General features: G+C 31.5%; 1 protein-coding gene across 1 annotated transcript; it reads left to right on the top strand.

The window, feature by feature from the left end:
* Nucleotides 1–919: 919 nt before the first annotated feature.
* LOC148781800 (putative 2-oxoglutarate-dependent dioxygenase AOP1) lies at nt 920–7,880 on the top strand. The gene is made up of 3 exons (XM_088869928.1): nt 920–1,411; nt 4,154–4,475; nt 7,331–7,880. Exons 1-3 carry the CDS (start codon nt 1,038–1,040, stop codon nt 7,577–7,579), a joined length of 945 nt encoding a protein of 314 aa, XP_088726054.1. The 5' UTR covers nt 920–1,037; the 3' UTR covers nt 7,580–7,880.
* Nucleotides 7,881–12,167: the final 4,287 nt, after the last annotated feature.

Raw genomic sequence — 12,167 nt, 5'->3', positions numbered from 1 at the left:
AATGTGGTCCAGCTCACATGAAACAATTTTCCTAAATGTAATGATCAACAAATACCCGAAAAAAGAAGACATGTTACTATGGAAAAAGTTTATATATAGCTAGAACCTTAAAATGTAGAAGTAAAGATGCACCTCAAATATCTATTGTAAAAGGTTGTTTTAATGTTGAAATATCATCCAATTGTTCATCTTCCCATTGAGATACATGAATATGAAAAAAAAAAGAGTTTGAGTCTAGAGATAGTGCATTTTGCAACATATTGTCTAAACCGTTCATTTTCAATATATTCATATGTTTATAGATCTATTTTGATTTTAGCCATTTTTGGAGTTTAAAATTTTATAATTAGATATGAAAATAGATTTTGAGATAATCTTAAAAGAAATTTACCCCAAAATTATATGTTATGGTATGATAAAATTTCGAGGTGCGCCTTAATTGGATTGTTTAACGTTGCAACCTTACAGAAACAACAATTTTCTAAAACAAAGAAATCCATAATACCTTTTTCTTGGAAACCCAATAAAAAGGATTTATAATTTTTTTTTAAATTTTTTTGAAATTTTCTTGAATCCAATTTGGCTTGAATTAGGTTATCCACGAATCGGGAACACGAATTAACGATCCAAACCTTCCCTAATTGGGAAGCACGAATATTATTTTGGACTTGAGCAACAATTATGAATGTTATTTTCCTTGTACTTCACCTAAACCATTAAATAATATGAATGATACGTATCACCTTCCACTCTTAATAAATTTAACAATGGTGTCATGCCTAATAATGTCATAGCGAATAAATTAATAAACAGTGACAGTTAATTTAACTAACTGGTTGACATTGGGATCAATTGCCAATAACAAGCGACAAGTATCTATGAACCAGTTTCTTATTATATGTCCTAGTAACTAACGAGAGGAAAAGAACTTGCCCCGAACCCCATATATACTAAGCTCCTCTTGCAAATAAACACACAAAAAAATCCAGACCTATTTCCTTTCACCCCAGCAAAAATCAATCCCATTTCTCTTCAACATGGGTTCTCAATCTCTCATGAAAGTACCAGTCCTTGATTTCTCAGGAGTCTTGAAGCCAGGAACTGAGAGATGGAAAACGCTGACACGAGATGTGCGAGAAGCTGTTGAAGGCCTAGGGTGTTTCGAGGCCGTGTACGATACCAACTTCCCGGATTCTCTGCAGAAGGAATTCTTCTCTGCTATGAAGGAACTCTTTGATCTTCCCCTGGAAACGAAGATGAAGAACCAATCTGAGGTTCTTGCCCATGGATATTGGGCGCCCAAATCACATGCTCCTTTATATGAAGCCACTAGCATCAACCATGCCGAGCAGTTGGAGAACATTGAGCAGTTTACCAACCTCATGTGGCCCCAAGGACACCCCAAGTTCAAGTAAATTCATTCACATCATTAAAGGGTTGACCCATTTTCATAATTTTCATGAATTGGGTTTTGGTCAGGCATGAAAAGATGTTGTATTTTACATTGAATGTCAATTTCCGGGTTCAATTTTTTTTTTTTTTGGGACAAAAAAGTTAACTTTTCTTTACGGAATTACATAAATTACAAAGAGCATTTGATCACCGTCACAACCCAGGACATTTTTGTATGCTAAAGTAACCATTTCTGTAGATGATCTATCCCCATCAAATTAGTTAGAATTATAACCCTCCTTTTTCACCTTTTTCCCCTCTTTTCTTTTCTTCTTTTTTTCGTTTTCTTTTGCCTTTTTTCTTTGTAATTTCTCATTTCTCAATAAAATTACCGTTAACACTCAAAAAAACAAATATAACCATTTTTGACAAAACACCTTTGTATTAGTTAGAACTAAACTTTATGTGATTTGGGTAGTTCTAAAGAAGATTTTTTAACTTCCAGAAGATTTTTTAACTTCCCAATTTTCCTTTTTTTAAAGAAATACTTGAATCACTTTTGATGTAGAAACGCTTAGAAAATGCGTAGAAAATATAAAACAAATAGTGAAAATCCCAAAAAATTGGAAAACACAGTTATATTATTTATAATTAAGAATTATATGATTTTCATAATTCTTATGAGATTTAGGAACAAGGTTTTCAAACTCTGGTGAGTCGACTCGGCCTCGACCGACTAACAGGGTGAACAAGAATCACTGAAAACATGGAAGAATCGGTTCAAAAAATGTGAAAATCACCCGAGTTTTCGTATTTGCCATGCAAAACTCCTTTGTTGTAATACGGAAACTATTGTAAACTAAAAATATTAACATTGTGAGTGATTTTTATCGATTTTTAGAATCTTTCCATGTTTTTATCAACAATATTATGTTTATGTTAAGATTTGGGTCCATCAAAACCCAAATCGAACAACATTTATTACGAAATTATTAGGTTTCTAGGGTTCTTCGTTCATAAAAAAACAAATCTGCCAATCTCTTCCATTCTTTCTTATTTATTCACGAAATTAATTGATTATGGGTTCATTTTCAATCTAATGAAGTTATCTACAAAATCCCTCTACGGATTCTCGTGTTTTTTTTGTCAAACCTCATTGTTCTTGTTGATTTCTACACCAAATTGAAATTATTTTGGCTTGTTTTGAAGCTTTTGAAATAACCTTCAACAGCCCTATATAAATTAATGGTTTTATTTTGTCATTTTCTACTAATTTTGTGCATCAAAGAGCTAACATCGTTAGTGTGTGAAAATATTGTCAATTTTATTATATCTCTCTAATTTCTCCATAGTTTTTTATGATGTTTAGTTTATTTTGAAGCTTTTGAAATCAACTTCAAAAGTCCTATGCAGATTCATGATTTTTTTGATAAAATATTGACTGATTTTGTGCATCATAGAGCTAATATCGATCAACAATAAAAAATTTGTAAAATCTAAATTTTTTTTCTAATTTATCAATAATAATATTCTGATTATTATTATTATTTTAAGATATTGAAATAACTTGAAAACCACTATATTGCTTTGTGTTTTTTTTCAGTGTTCGCAAAATCAAACTGGAATGGTTAACAACACATAGGCCCTGAAGTGGTTTAACCAGTCTAACCGGTAAACCATCTTATTTAACCATTCTAACCGCATATAAAAAGATTGGTATGTGAAAAAACCTAGGCGGTAAAAAAATTATTGAAAAAATAAAAAAGTTACAAAACAAAAAGTCAACTAAAATATGAAAAGCATATAAATAATGATTAAAACAAAACACATTCAAATGAAGTTAAAAATTAATGAATTTTAATGAATCGATTTTTTAATTAAAGTGAGTATTAATGACCAAAACAATTTTTAATCCTTACCATAACATAAAAAAATATGGAAAATACATTACAAACCAAATTCCTTCTTTTTTGAGAATTTATATACAGTTTTTTGAAATTTTTTTAGATACCTGTTGATCACCAAAAAGCCCAAAATCGGAACCGGTTAGCAGTTGGAACGCCCAGTTTTTCCAACATTGGTTTTTTTTGCTTCAATATTGATTGATTTATTACATCATAGATATAATATCATAGTCATATTTAATTAATTACAAAAATAAATGTCACTTTTGCTAGAATGTGCAAGCATTTTTATCTCTTTTCAGATATGTAAGATTGGTTTTTAATTATGAAAAAATAGGGGGTCATATTTTAGAATTCACGAGATGTAAGAATTATTTTTTTTTAAAGAGTTAAGATAAAAAGAGTTCCGAAATAAAATATAGCCCCCTCCGTCAATTGAACTCAATACCTCTTATAGACTCAGGAAACATAATTTTTTTTAAGAGCGTTATAGAAAAAAGAGCTCCAAAATAAATACAAACATTTAAGAAATATACAGTTAAAAAATATATTTTTAATAGAGTTATGAAAAATAACCGTAATGATGGCTAGTCTTTATCGGGACATTCCAAATGGCGGGTAGAAGACAAGAGACAGCACACTAACACAAAGCCTAACGCACGATTTGTAATTAAAATTAGCTGCTCGTTTTATATATACACCTGCTTTGTATGATTTTTTGTTAAAAAAAATGAGCTTGTTTAGAAACATCCCTTGTTTCCTTTTTTTCTCAGAAATATGTCTAAACAAAACTTTAGCAATCTATTTTTCATAAAACATTTAAGTTTTCTAACGATTGTTGGTTTTGTTGGCCATAGCGAGACGGTAAAGACAGCAACAGAGAAGATAATAGAGGTTTCTAGACTAATTCGAATAATGGTTTTGGAGAGTTATGGTGTGGAGAAATACAATGATGACCTTGAGAGAACCACAAATTATCATTTTCGCATGATGAAGTACACGGCCCCCAAAGGAGACAACCAAGTGAAGGGCTTGCATGATCACTCTGACAAGAACATGATGACCATACTGTGCCAAGACCAAGTCGGTGGTCTCGAGGTGCAATTTAAAGATGGATCCTGGTCACCAGTGGTGCCCTCGGGAGGAACTCTAGTTATCACCATAGGTGATACTTTCATGGTTGGTCTCGTTGTCTCTCTTAATACATAGGAATTGTCAATATTTCATGATACTTAAAAGTACGAAGGTTAATGTTTCAATGAGTTATTATAAACTATGTTTCTTTTATTTTAAAGGAAGAAAAATTTTATATAAAGCTGAGAATTTAAAGAATTAACTTAGAGCCTACCTCAAAAATTTCACTAGAAGAGGTTGTTTTGATGCCCAATTATTCTCAAATTAATCATCTGGATATCAAGTTGCATGATATGAGAAAAAAATGGATTTCAAGTTTTTGAAATTATATATTTTATAATACTTTTTTGAACCGTCAATTTTCAAGTTTTCATATATCTGCTCAACTTATATTGTGTTTAAAACTTTAAATTTTATAATTAAATATGAAAATATATTTTAAGGTCATCACAAAGATTTCCAGTATTGAAACCCCATTTTTTGGCACTATTTGAAGTTGCACTTTACTTTGATTGTTTAGAGCCTCAGCTCTATACAAACCACACCCTTTAAAAAATTAATTTTTGTGGGATATTTCTCTTTAAATAAGAGTACAAAAGTACTGATATTTGTGGCATTTGTTTTACCCAAAGTTTGCATAAGCACTCAATTCATCGAGACAATCAATCTTAAAAAAAAAAATTCAATTTGCACCTTGGATACAATCAAAATAAGTCCCCATCCAATAACAAATCTAAATCGTCCATATGGTGAAATTTAAGATCTAGGCCTCTAGGAAATCAAAATCAACTATTTTCATATTTATGATTCTTCATCTAATAATAACAAAGTCTATCTACAAAATCTAGAGAAAGGAAACAAATCCTTCTAAAGCTCTAACATGTAAAATAGATGGCCTATTTTAAGTTAGTTAAAAAATATTTTCTAAGTTGTATTTTTCCATTTTATTCTTTTGTGATCGTTGACCAAAATAAAAAGAGTATATGTTTGAAAAACATGGTCAAACAAATAGTGCAAGCATGGTTTTTTTAGATTGTTTCATTATATTATGATAAAACCATTGCATAGAATCAATCAACCATTTCATGTAATGGTTGTATAGTAATATATGGAAACCACACATCTAGAAATCTATATTTGTACCATTTGATGACCCAAAAAATTGCACATACGTATTCCCATACCAATAGTCAATTTAAAAAAAAAAAAAAAAAAAATCAATTTACATCATAGATATGGTTAAAATGAGTCCCTTCAAACAATGAATCTAGAATATCCAATTGGTGAATTTCAAGATCTAGGCATTTACGAACTCAAAACTATTTTTTTAGTTTTCAATATTGTTCATCTAATGATAACATAGCTATCTAAGACAAAAGGAAATGGGAAAAATCTTCATAAGTTTTGGATCTAAGATCTTAACAAACTAGAAGGCTTATATTAATCGGGCTAAAAAGATATTTTCCAGGTGTGTATTCAAATTTTGTTTTTATGTGATTACTCATTGGAATAAAATAGTGTATATTTAATATGGGATTGTCTACAAAGACACCATTTATCTTTCGTACATGGAGGTCATAATCCTTCCCACTCATTAGATATCAAATATGATGGCTTGGGGTGAGTTACGAAGTTCGAGAATTTCTTTCTTGGGAAAATTTCGTATAGAACCCTTATTCCTTGTATTATTTCATAGTAGACCCTCCTTCCGCTTTTCTTCCAAGCAGCATAAGAAAACCCCTAAAGATTTCACCATACGCCCTCATCTCTTATCTCCCTCTTTTATTGACTTTTGATCATAAAAATTAGCTCCAAAAAAGTTTTTTATACCATTTCAACTCTAAAACGTTTTTAATGGGTAGAAAGAGAAAAAGAGGGTTAAATTTTTTTTAGGATGAAATGATAAAAAAAATATTTGTTGGGGCTAATTTTTATGGTCAAAAGTCAATAAAAGATGGAGATAAGAGATAAGGGGGTACGGTGAACTTCTTAGGGATTTTCTTGAAAGAAAACGGAAAGAGGGTCTACCATGAAATAATATGAGGAATTAGGGTTCTATACGAATTTTTTCCTTTTTTTTTTTTTGGAACTTTGTGTCCATTAAGTGATACCCTTACAACTATCCATTTTGAAATTTAAAGGAAAAGAATGATTGTGACAACCATGTACAAAAGATAAATGGCCTCTTTCTAGACAATCCCATCATATAATTAGAATTACAATTGTAGGTATATTATTTAGATTAGATTATAAATACTGAATTTCAAATCAGATTATAAAGTCCTAAAAATTGTGCATCTTGAAACATATTATATAAGGTGTCTATTTTAAGAATTTTTTAAGTATTTTTAGATTTACTCAATCTAAACCACTAGTCGACTTTAAATTTTATAGTTTGGTTTGAAAATAAAAGTCTAGGTCATTGAAAGGGTTTTTTATTTTTTTTATCAAAACTACATCTTTTACCAAGATTTATATGCGCGCCTTACTTTGATTGTTTAAAGTTTACACCCTATACAAACCACACCCTATTACTACTATGTGTATGATAAAAACAAAAGAAAATTTATTAGTATTTATAATCATATAATATGTGATTATCTTTGAAATGCCCACATCCATGTTGATCCTGTCCTATGTAACAGACCATACAGACCATCATACCCGTAGACAGCCGGAATCAACTCTTGCATGTGCCGATGATGGGCAATGACAGTTTAGATTTAGATTTAAAGGTCACTTTGTCTCAAGAAATTGTAATTGTAATGATTCTCAGTTTTACGAGTTTCTTTTCAATGAGCCATAGCTTCTTTTAGAATATAGTTAGTTTTCTCTTATTCAAAATCTAGTTAACAAACATATTTTTTTGTTGCATTCATTTTTCTGAATATTCATTTCAGGCATGGACCAATGGTAGGCTTCATCCTGTACGACATCGGGTGATGCATAAGGGATACGAGGACAGATATTCTTGTGGGATATTTTCATTCCCAATTCCAAATGTATTGATTGAGGCCCCCCAAGAGCTCGTGGACGAAAATCACTCTAAGCTTTTTAAACCCTTCGACACTCATGCATACTATAAGTTCTACTACTTCCACAGGACAAATCAGAAGGAGTATGGCCTCAAGGAATTTGCAGGCATCTAGACACACTCTCAATTATGATTTGCTTAGACACTTTTCTTTGGTTCCAATGTCTATGGCACTGATGGTAGTTGTTTTACGTCTTGTTTCCTTCGTAATTGTGAGTTATCAATATTATTAAATCAGTTTATGTGGTCGATCAACCCACTGCCACTTTCAGCTTTACTATCAGTGATATACTAGTGGTCACTGTTTACATGCAATTCTAAGACTGACCGGACTGATCTGATCCGTCAGAGGTTGTGTCCAAACTCATATTTTCAAAAGTCAAAATATGAATTTAAACAAACCCATTCCTTACGAATTTGCGGCCGAGGTCAACGTAGGTTGTGTAGTATCCAAAAGAATCAGAAATAAAGGTAAAACAAGAAGAAAATAAAAACTAAACAAGAATAATAGATCTACAACGAAAATAAAGACGCATGCAAGAAAACAATGAGAAATAATAAAGAAAACTAAAACAAAAGAAAAAAACACCAGCAGCCGAAGTTGGCCCTTGATCAGATGGTGAAGAAAAACTCCTTATTCCTTGATCTTCAACATTGATGACCTTGAATGGATGTTCTTTGGGAAAGATAGTCATTCCTAAGAATTTACAACTAGGGCTATTGATTGAAAAGGTTTGTTTATATTTATGTTTCCGCAGAGTTGGAGTTCCTATATCTAGGGCTTCATAGTTCTAGGCCTAGGGTTTCAAAGTTGGAGCATTCTAAGACTACGAATCGTAGTTAGGGTTTCTATTCACCAGTAGGTCCTCCAAATTGGCTCGAAAAACATCAATTTATAAGCTAAAATCATCCCAAAAACAAGACAGCGGTTAATTAGGACACAATGAAGGCTGACAAATATCAACAACACAATAAGCGTCGTTGAACTCTCTGTGTCTAGGAACATGATATGAATCTATAGTCACCCTTTTTTGAGTTGAGGGAATTCCAAAAAGCCGAAAGCCTGAAATTGTTGGTACCATGATCTAGTCACTTTTGTGAACTTAAAACCTACACTTTGGAACCATCTAGTACCTCAAGTTCATCATCCTAAGCATCCTTACACCTAAGAAACATCAGAAACAGAGACATATACAATTCTGAAACCCATAACTTTGAAAATTGATATCCTAAAGTCCATGGCTTTTCAATCCCAAAAAAATTATTCAAATTAGTCCAATTTGGATATAAACTTGTACGAAGACGTAATAATCTTTCCAATGGTTCACGGATCATTCAAATTCAATATATAGTTTGGATGTTATGACCATAACAAGATTGTTTCCAATAATTCCGTTTTCGTCCATCCGCCACAAAGGTTTAGTTGATGCAAAAAACATATGCAAATTGCAACAAAGGGTTTGATGCATGCAACTAAAGTCCATTCGTAGAGCTTGTTTTGGACTAGACTTTCTAGTTAATTCCCCTGGCTATGACAAACACATTTACGCATGCAAATAACCTTTAATCGCAGACCCATAACTGCCCGAAATTCCTCAAAAACGTCTGAAAATCATGGTCTTAGTGTACACGTCCCCATAGTCTTTAGGGTACATGTCCCCCATGGTCTTCAGTGAGAAGAGCTCACAATCTTAGGTTTTTTCTATAAATAGACTGTTTGAGGGTCTGGAAGGATTCCATTTGACCCAAACCCCAATTCTACCAAAAAATCCTTTAGCCCTATGCCAAGAAACCCTAACATCAACCTATACCTATCCCCAGACCTCTCTAGGCCTTCCTACCCACAAAAAGCTAAGACCACCACTATAACCGTTAGATGGACTTCAAAAGCCTTAAAACTACATTAGGGGTCATCATTAGACTACCGTAGACCATGCTGGATCATACTTTCCTCAAAGAACCATCTTTGACTCCGATTAATCCCTAACAGTGAGCATATCTGGTTTATCTCTCCAAAAGGCAACAGGGACGACCCTCCTCTCTCTCTCGCTATATATATATATATATATATATATATAGTAATGATCTTATGAGACCCTCCCACATCTATAGGTGTAGGATCCCAAAGGATCACCATTAAATTTGGCACAGATCTCTAGAAAAGTTATCACATGGATGTGGGACTTGACTTTTCTAGAGATCTGTGCCAAATTTAATGGTGATCCTTTGAGGTTCTACACAAATGAGTGTGGGAGGGTCTCATAGGATCATTATTCATATAAACCATTTTTTTGACATTTGTATGCCCCCAAAATTTTCACACACATTCTCTTTATCCTCATAATCCATCCTACGAAAAAACATTCAATTTGCACCCTAGATATAATCAAAACTATTATCTTCCAACAATGAATCTTGACTGTAATTTCAAGATCTAGGCCATAGCAAATTCAAAATCACTTATTATCTTTTTTAGCATTGTTAGTCTAATGATGATAATGATATATGAAATTTTTAAGAATAAAAAAGTCCTTCTAAATCCCATATCTAACAGTCTCACTAAAGTGGATGGGTTATATTAATTGGGCTAGAAAAATACTTTCTAGGGAATTTTTTCAAAATTTTCTTTTTTATCATTATTCTTTAGAATGAAAAGAGTGTACATTTAAAAACTTTTGTCAAACAAATGTTTTTAACATTTTTGAAGATGGTTGTATTACATTACTATACAACGGTTGAATGGTAATATAGGTGAAGATCTGTCGAGGCTCTAAACAATCAATTTACAGCCCATCACAAAATTTTCATAAGAAGAGGTTGTTTTTTGATATCCAAATATCCTCGAATTGATCATCTCGACATCAAGATGCAATTACATGAAGAAAAAATGGATTTCAAGTTTGAGAAATAGTGCATCTTGCAATGCATTTTGGGCTTTCAATTTTCAAGGTTTTCAAGTTTTCATAGATCTGCTTGATCTACACTACTTTTGAAGCTTTATATTTTATAATTAAAGATGAAAATATATTTTAAGGCTATAACAAAGATTTCCAGTATTAAAAATTATTTCAAGGTGCGCTTTACTTTGATTGTTCGGAGCCTCAGCTCTATACAAACTAAACACACACACACACACACACACACACACACACACACATTTTTCTTTATATATATATATATATATATAAAGAAAAATACCATGCAATATCTACAGGTAAAAATAAACAGTGATTTTGCCTACCCTCATAACCGTCCAAAGTTCATAGCGCGACCACGATTGTCCAGTAGTATCTTATTTTTTATTTATTTTTTACAATTCAAAATGACCTTAAATTTGGTGCGTGTAATCATAAAAAATAGAGGAATATTTGAAAATATAAAAAAAAATATTTTATGTGAAAAACATTAACCAAAATACCCTCGAAACGTTTTGGGGGTATTTTGGTTATTTTTTTTTACATATAATTTTTTTTATATTTTTATTAGATGCGCCGTAGTAAGATGTACATATCCTCTAAATTTCGATTATTCCGATTTGGAGCAACAAAATGAAAATAAAACACTATTGGACAATCATGACCGCGCGACGAAATTTGAATGGTGAAGAAGGTAGGCAAAATAACTATTTATTTTCTCTTATGGGCATTGGGAAGACTTTTCTGATATATATATATATATATATATATATATATATATATATATATATATATATATATATATATATATATATATCTAGTAATGATCCTATGAGACCCTCCCACACCTATGGGTGTAGGATCCCAAAAGATCACCATCAAATTTGGTACCATCAAATTGAATATGAGCCGATCTGATGGTCACGACCTGATTTCGTATTTTATTTTTATTTTATTTTCTAAAAATATAAATCACTTAAAATTTGAAGCATTCATTCTTCTCATCAAGGCGCAGCTAATAAAAAAATATAAAAAATAATTCTCAAAATGTAAATTGACCAAAATACCCTTAAAAGTTTTCAAGGGTACTTTGGTCAATTTATATTTTACGATTTATTTTATATATATTTTTATTAGGTTCTTCTATTTTTGAAAAATAGACACTCTAAATTTGAAGTGATTTAGATTTGAAAAGAAAAATGAAAATTCAAATATGAAATGAGATCGTGATAGTCAGATCTGCCCAGATTCAATCTGGCCATTGGCTTACACTGTAACAACTAGCCCATGGTTTGACATGATATTTTCCCTATATATATATATATATATATATATATATATATATATATATATAAAGACACTACAAAACTCCTATAGGCGAAAATGAATAGTAATTTTGCCTACCCTCATCACCGTCCAAAGTTCATCGTATGGTCACGATTGTCTGGTAGTGTTTCATTTTTAATTTTTTTTGACAGATAGTAATGACCTAAAATTTGTTGGAGGTATTCATAAAAAATAGTTGAATCTACGAACAATATCAAACAAAACATTTTACACAAAAAAATGACCAAAATTCCCCTAAAGCCTTTCATGGGTATTTTGGTCAATTTACTTTTTATGAATTATTTTTTAAAAAACTATTTTTCTTAGATGTGCCTTATTATCTTGTAGACGTGCTCCAAATTTGAAGTCATTTCGATTAGTAGAAAAAACATTAAAAATGAAATGCTATCGGATAATCCTGACCTTGCGATGAACTTTAGACGGTGATGAGGGTAGGCGAAA

The sequence above is a fragment of the Amborella trichopoda genome, chromosome 6, assembly GCF_054954075.1.
Source record: "Amborella trichopoda isolate Santa Cruz 75 chromosome 6, AtrichopodaSantaCruz75HAP2 v2.0, whole genome shotgun sequence".
Lineage (NCBI taxonomy): Eukaryota > Viridiplantae > Streptophyta > Magnoliopsida > Amborellales > Amborellaceae > Amborella > Amborella trichopoda.
Note: the sequence above shows the minus strand (reverse complement) of the source record. Positions and strands in the feature narration are given on the sequence as shown.

Bases quoted from the DNA above. Each gene is read 5' to 3' on its own strand.
- LOC148781800 (XM_088869928.1), top strand. From the start codon at position 1,038: ATGGGTTCTCAATCTCTCATGAAAGTACCAGTCCTTGATTTCTCAGGA. The intron at 1,412-4,153 runs GTAAATTCATTC...TGTTGGCCATAG, and splicing joins CAAGGACACCCCAAGTTCAA to CGAGACGGTAAAGACAGCAA. The intron at 4,476-7,330 runs GTTGGTCTCGTT...TATTCATTTCAG, and splicing joins CCATAGGTGATACTTTCATG to GCATGGACCAATGGTAGGCT.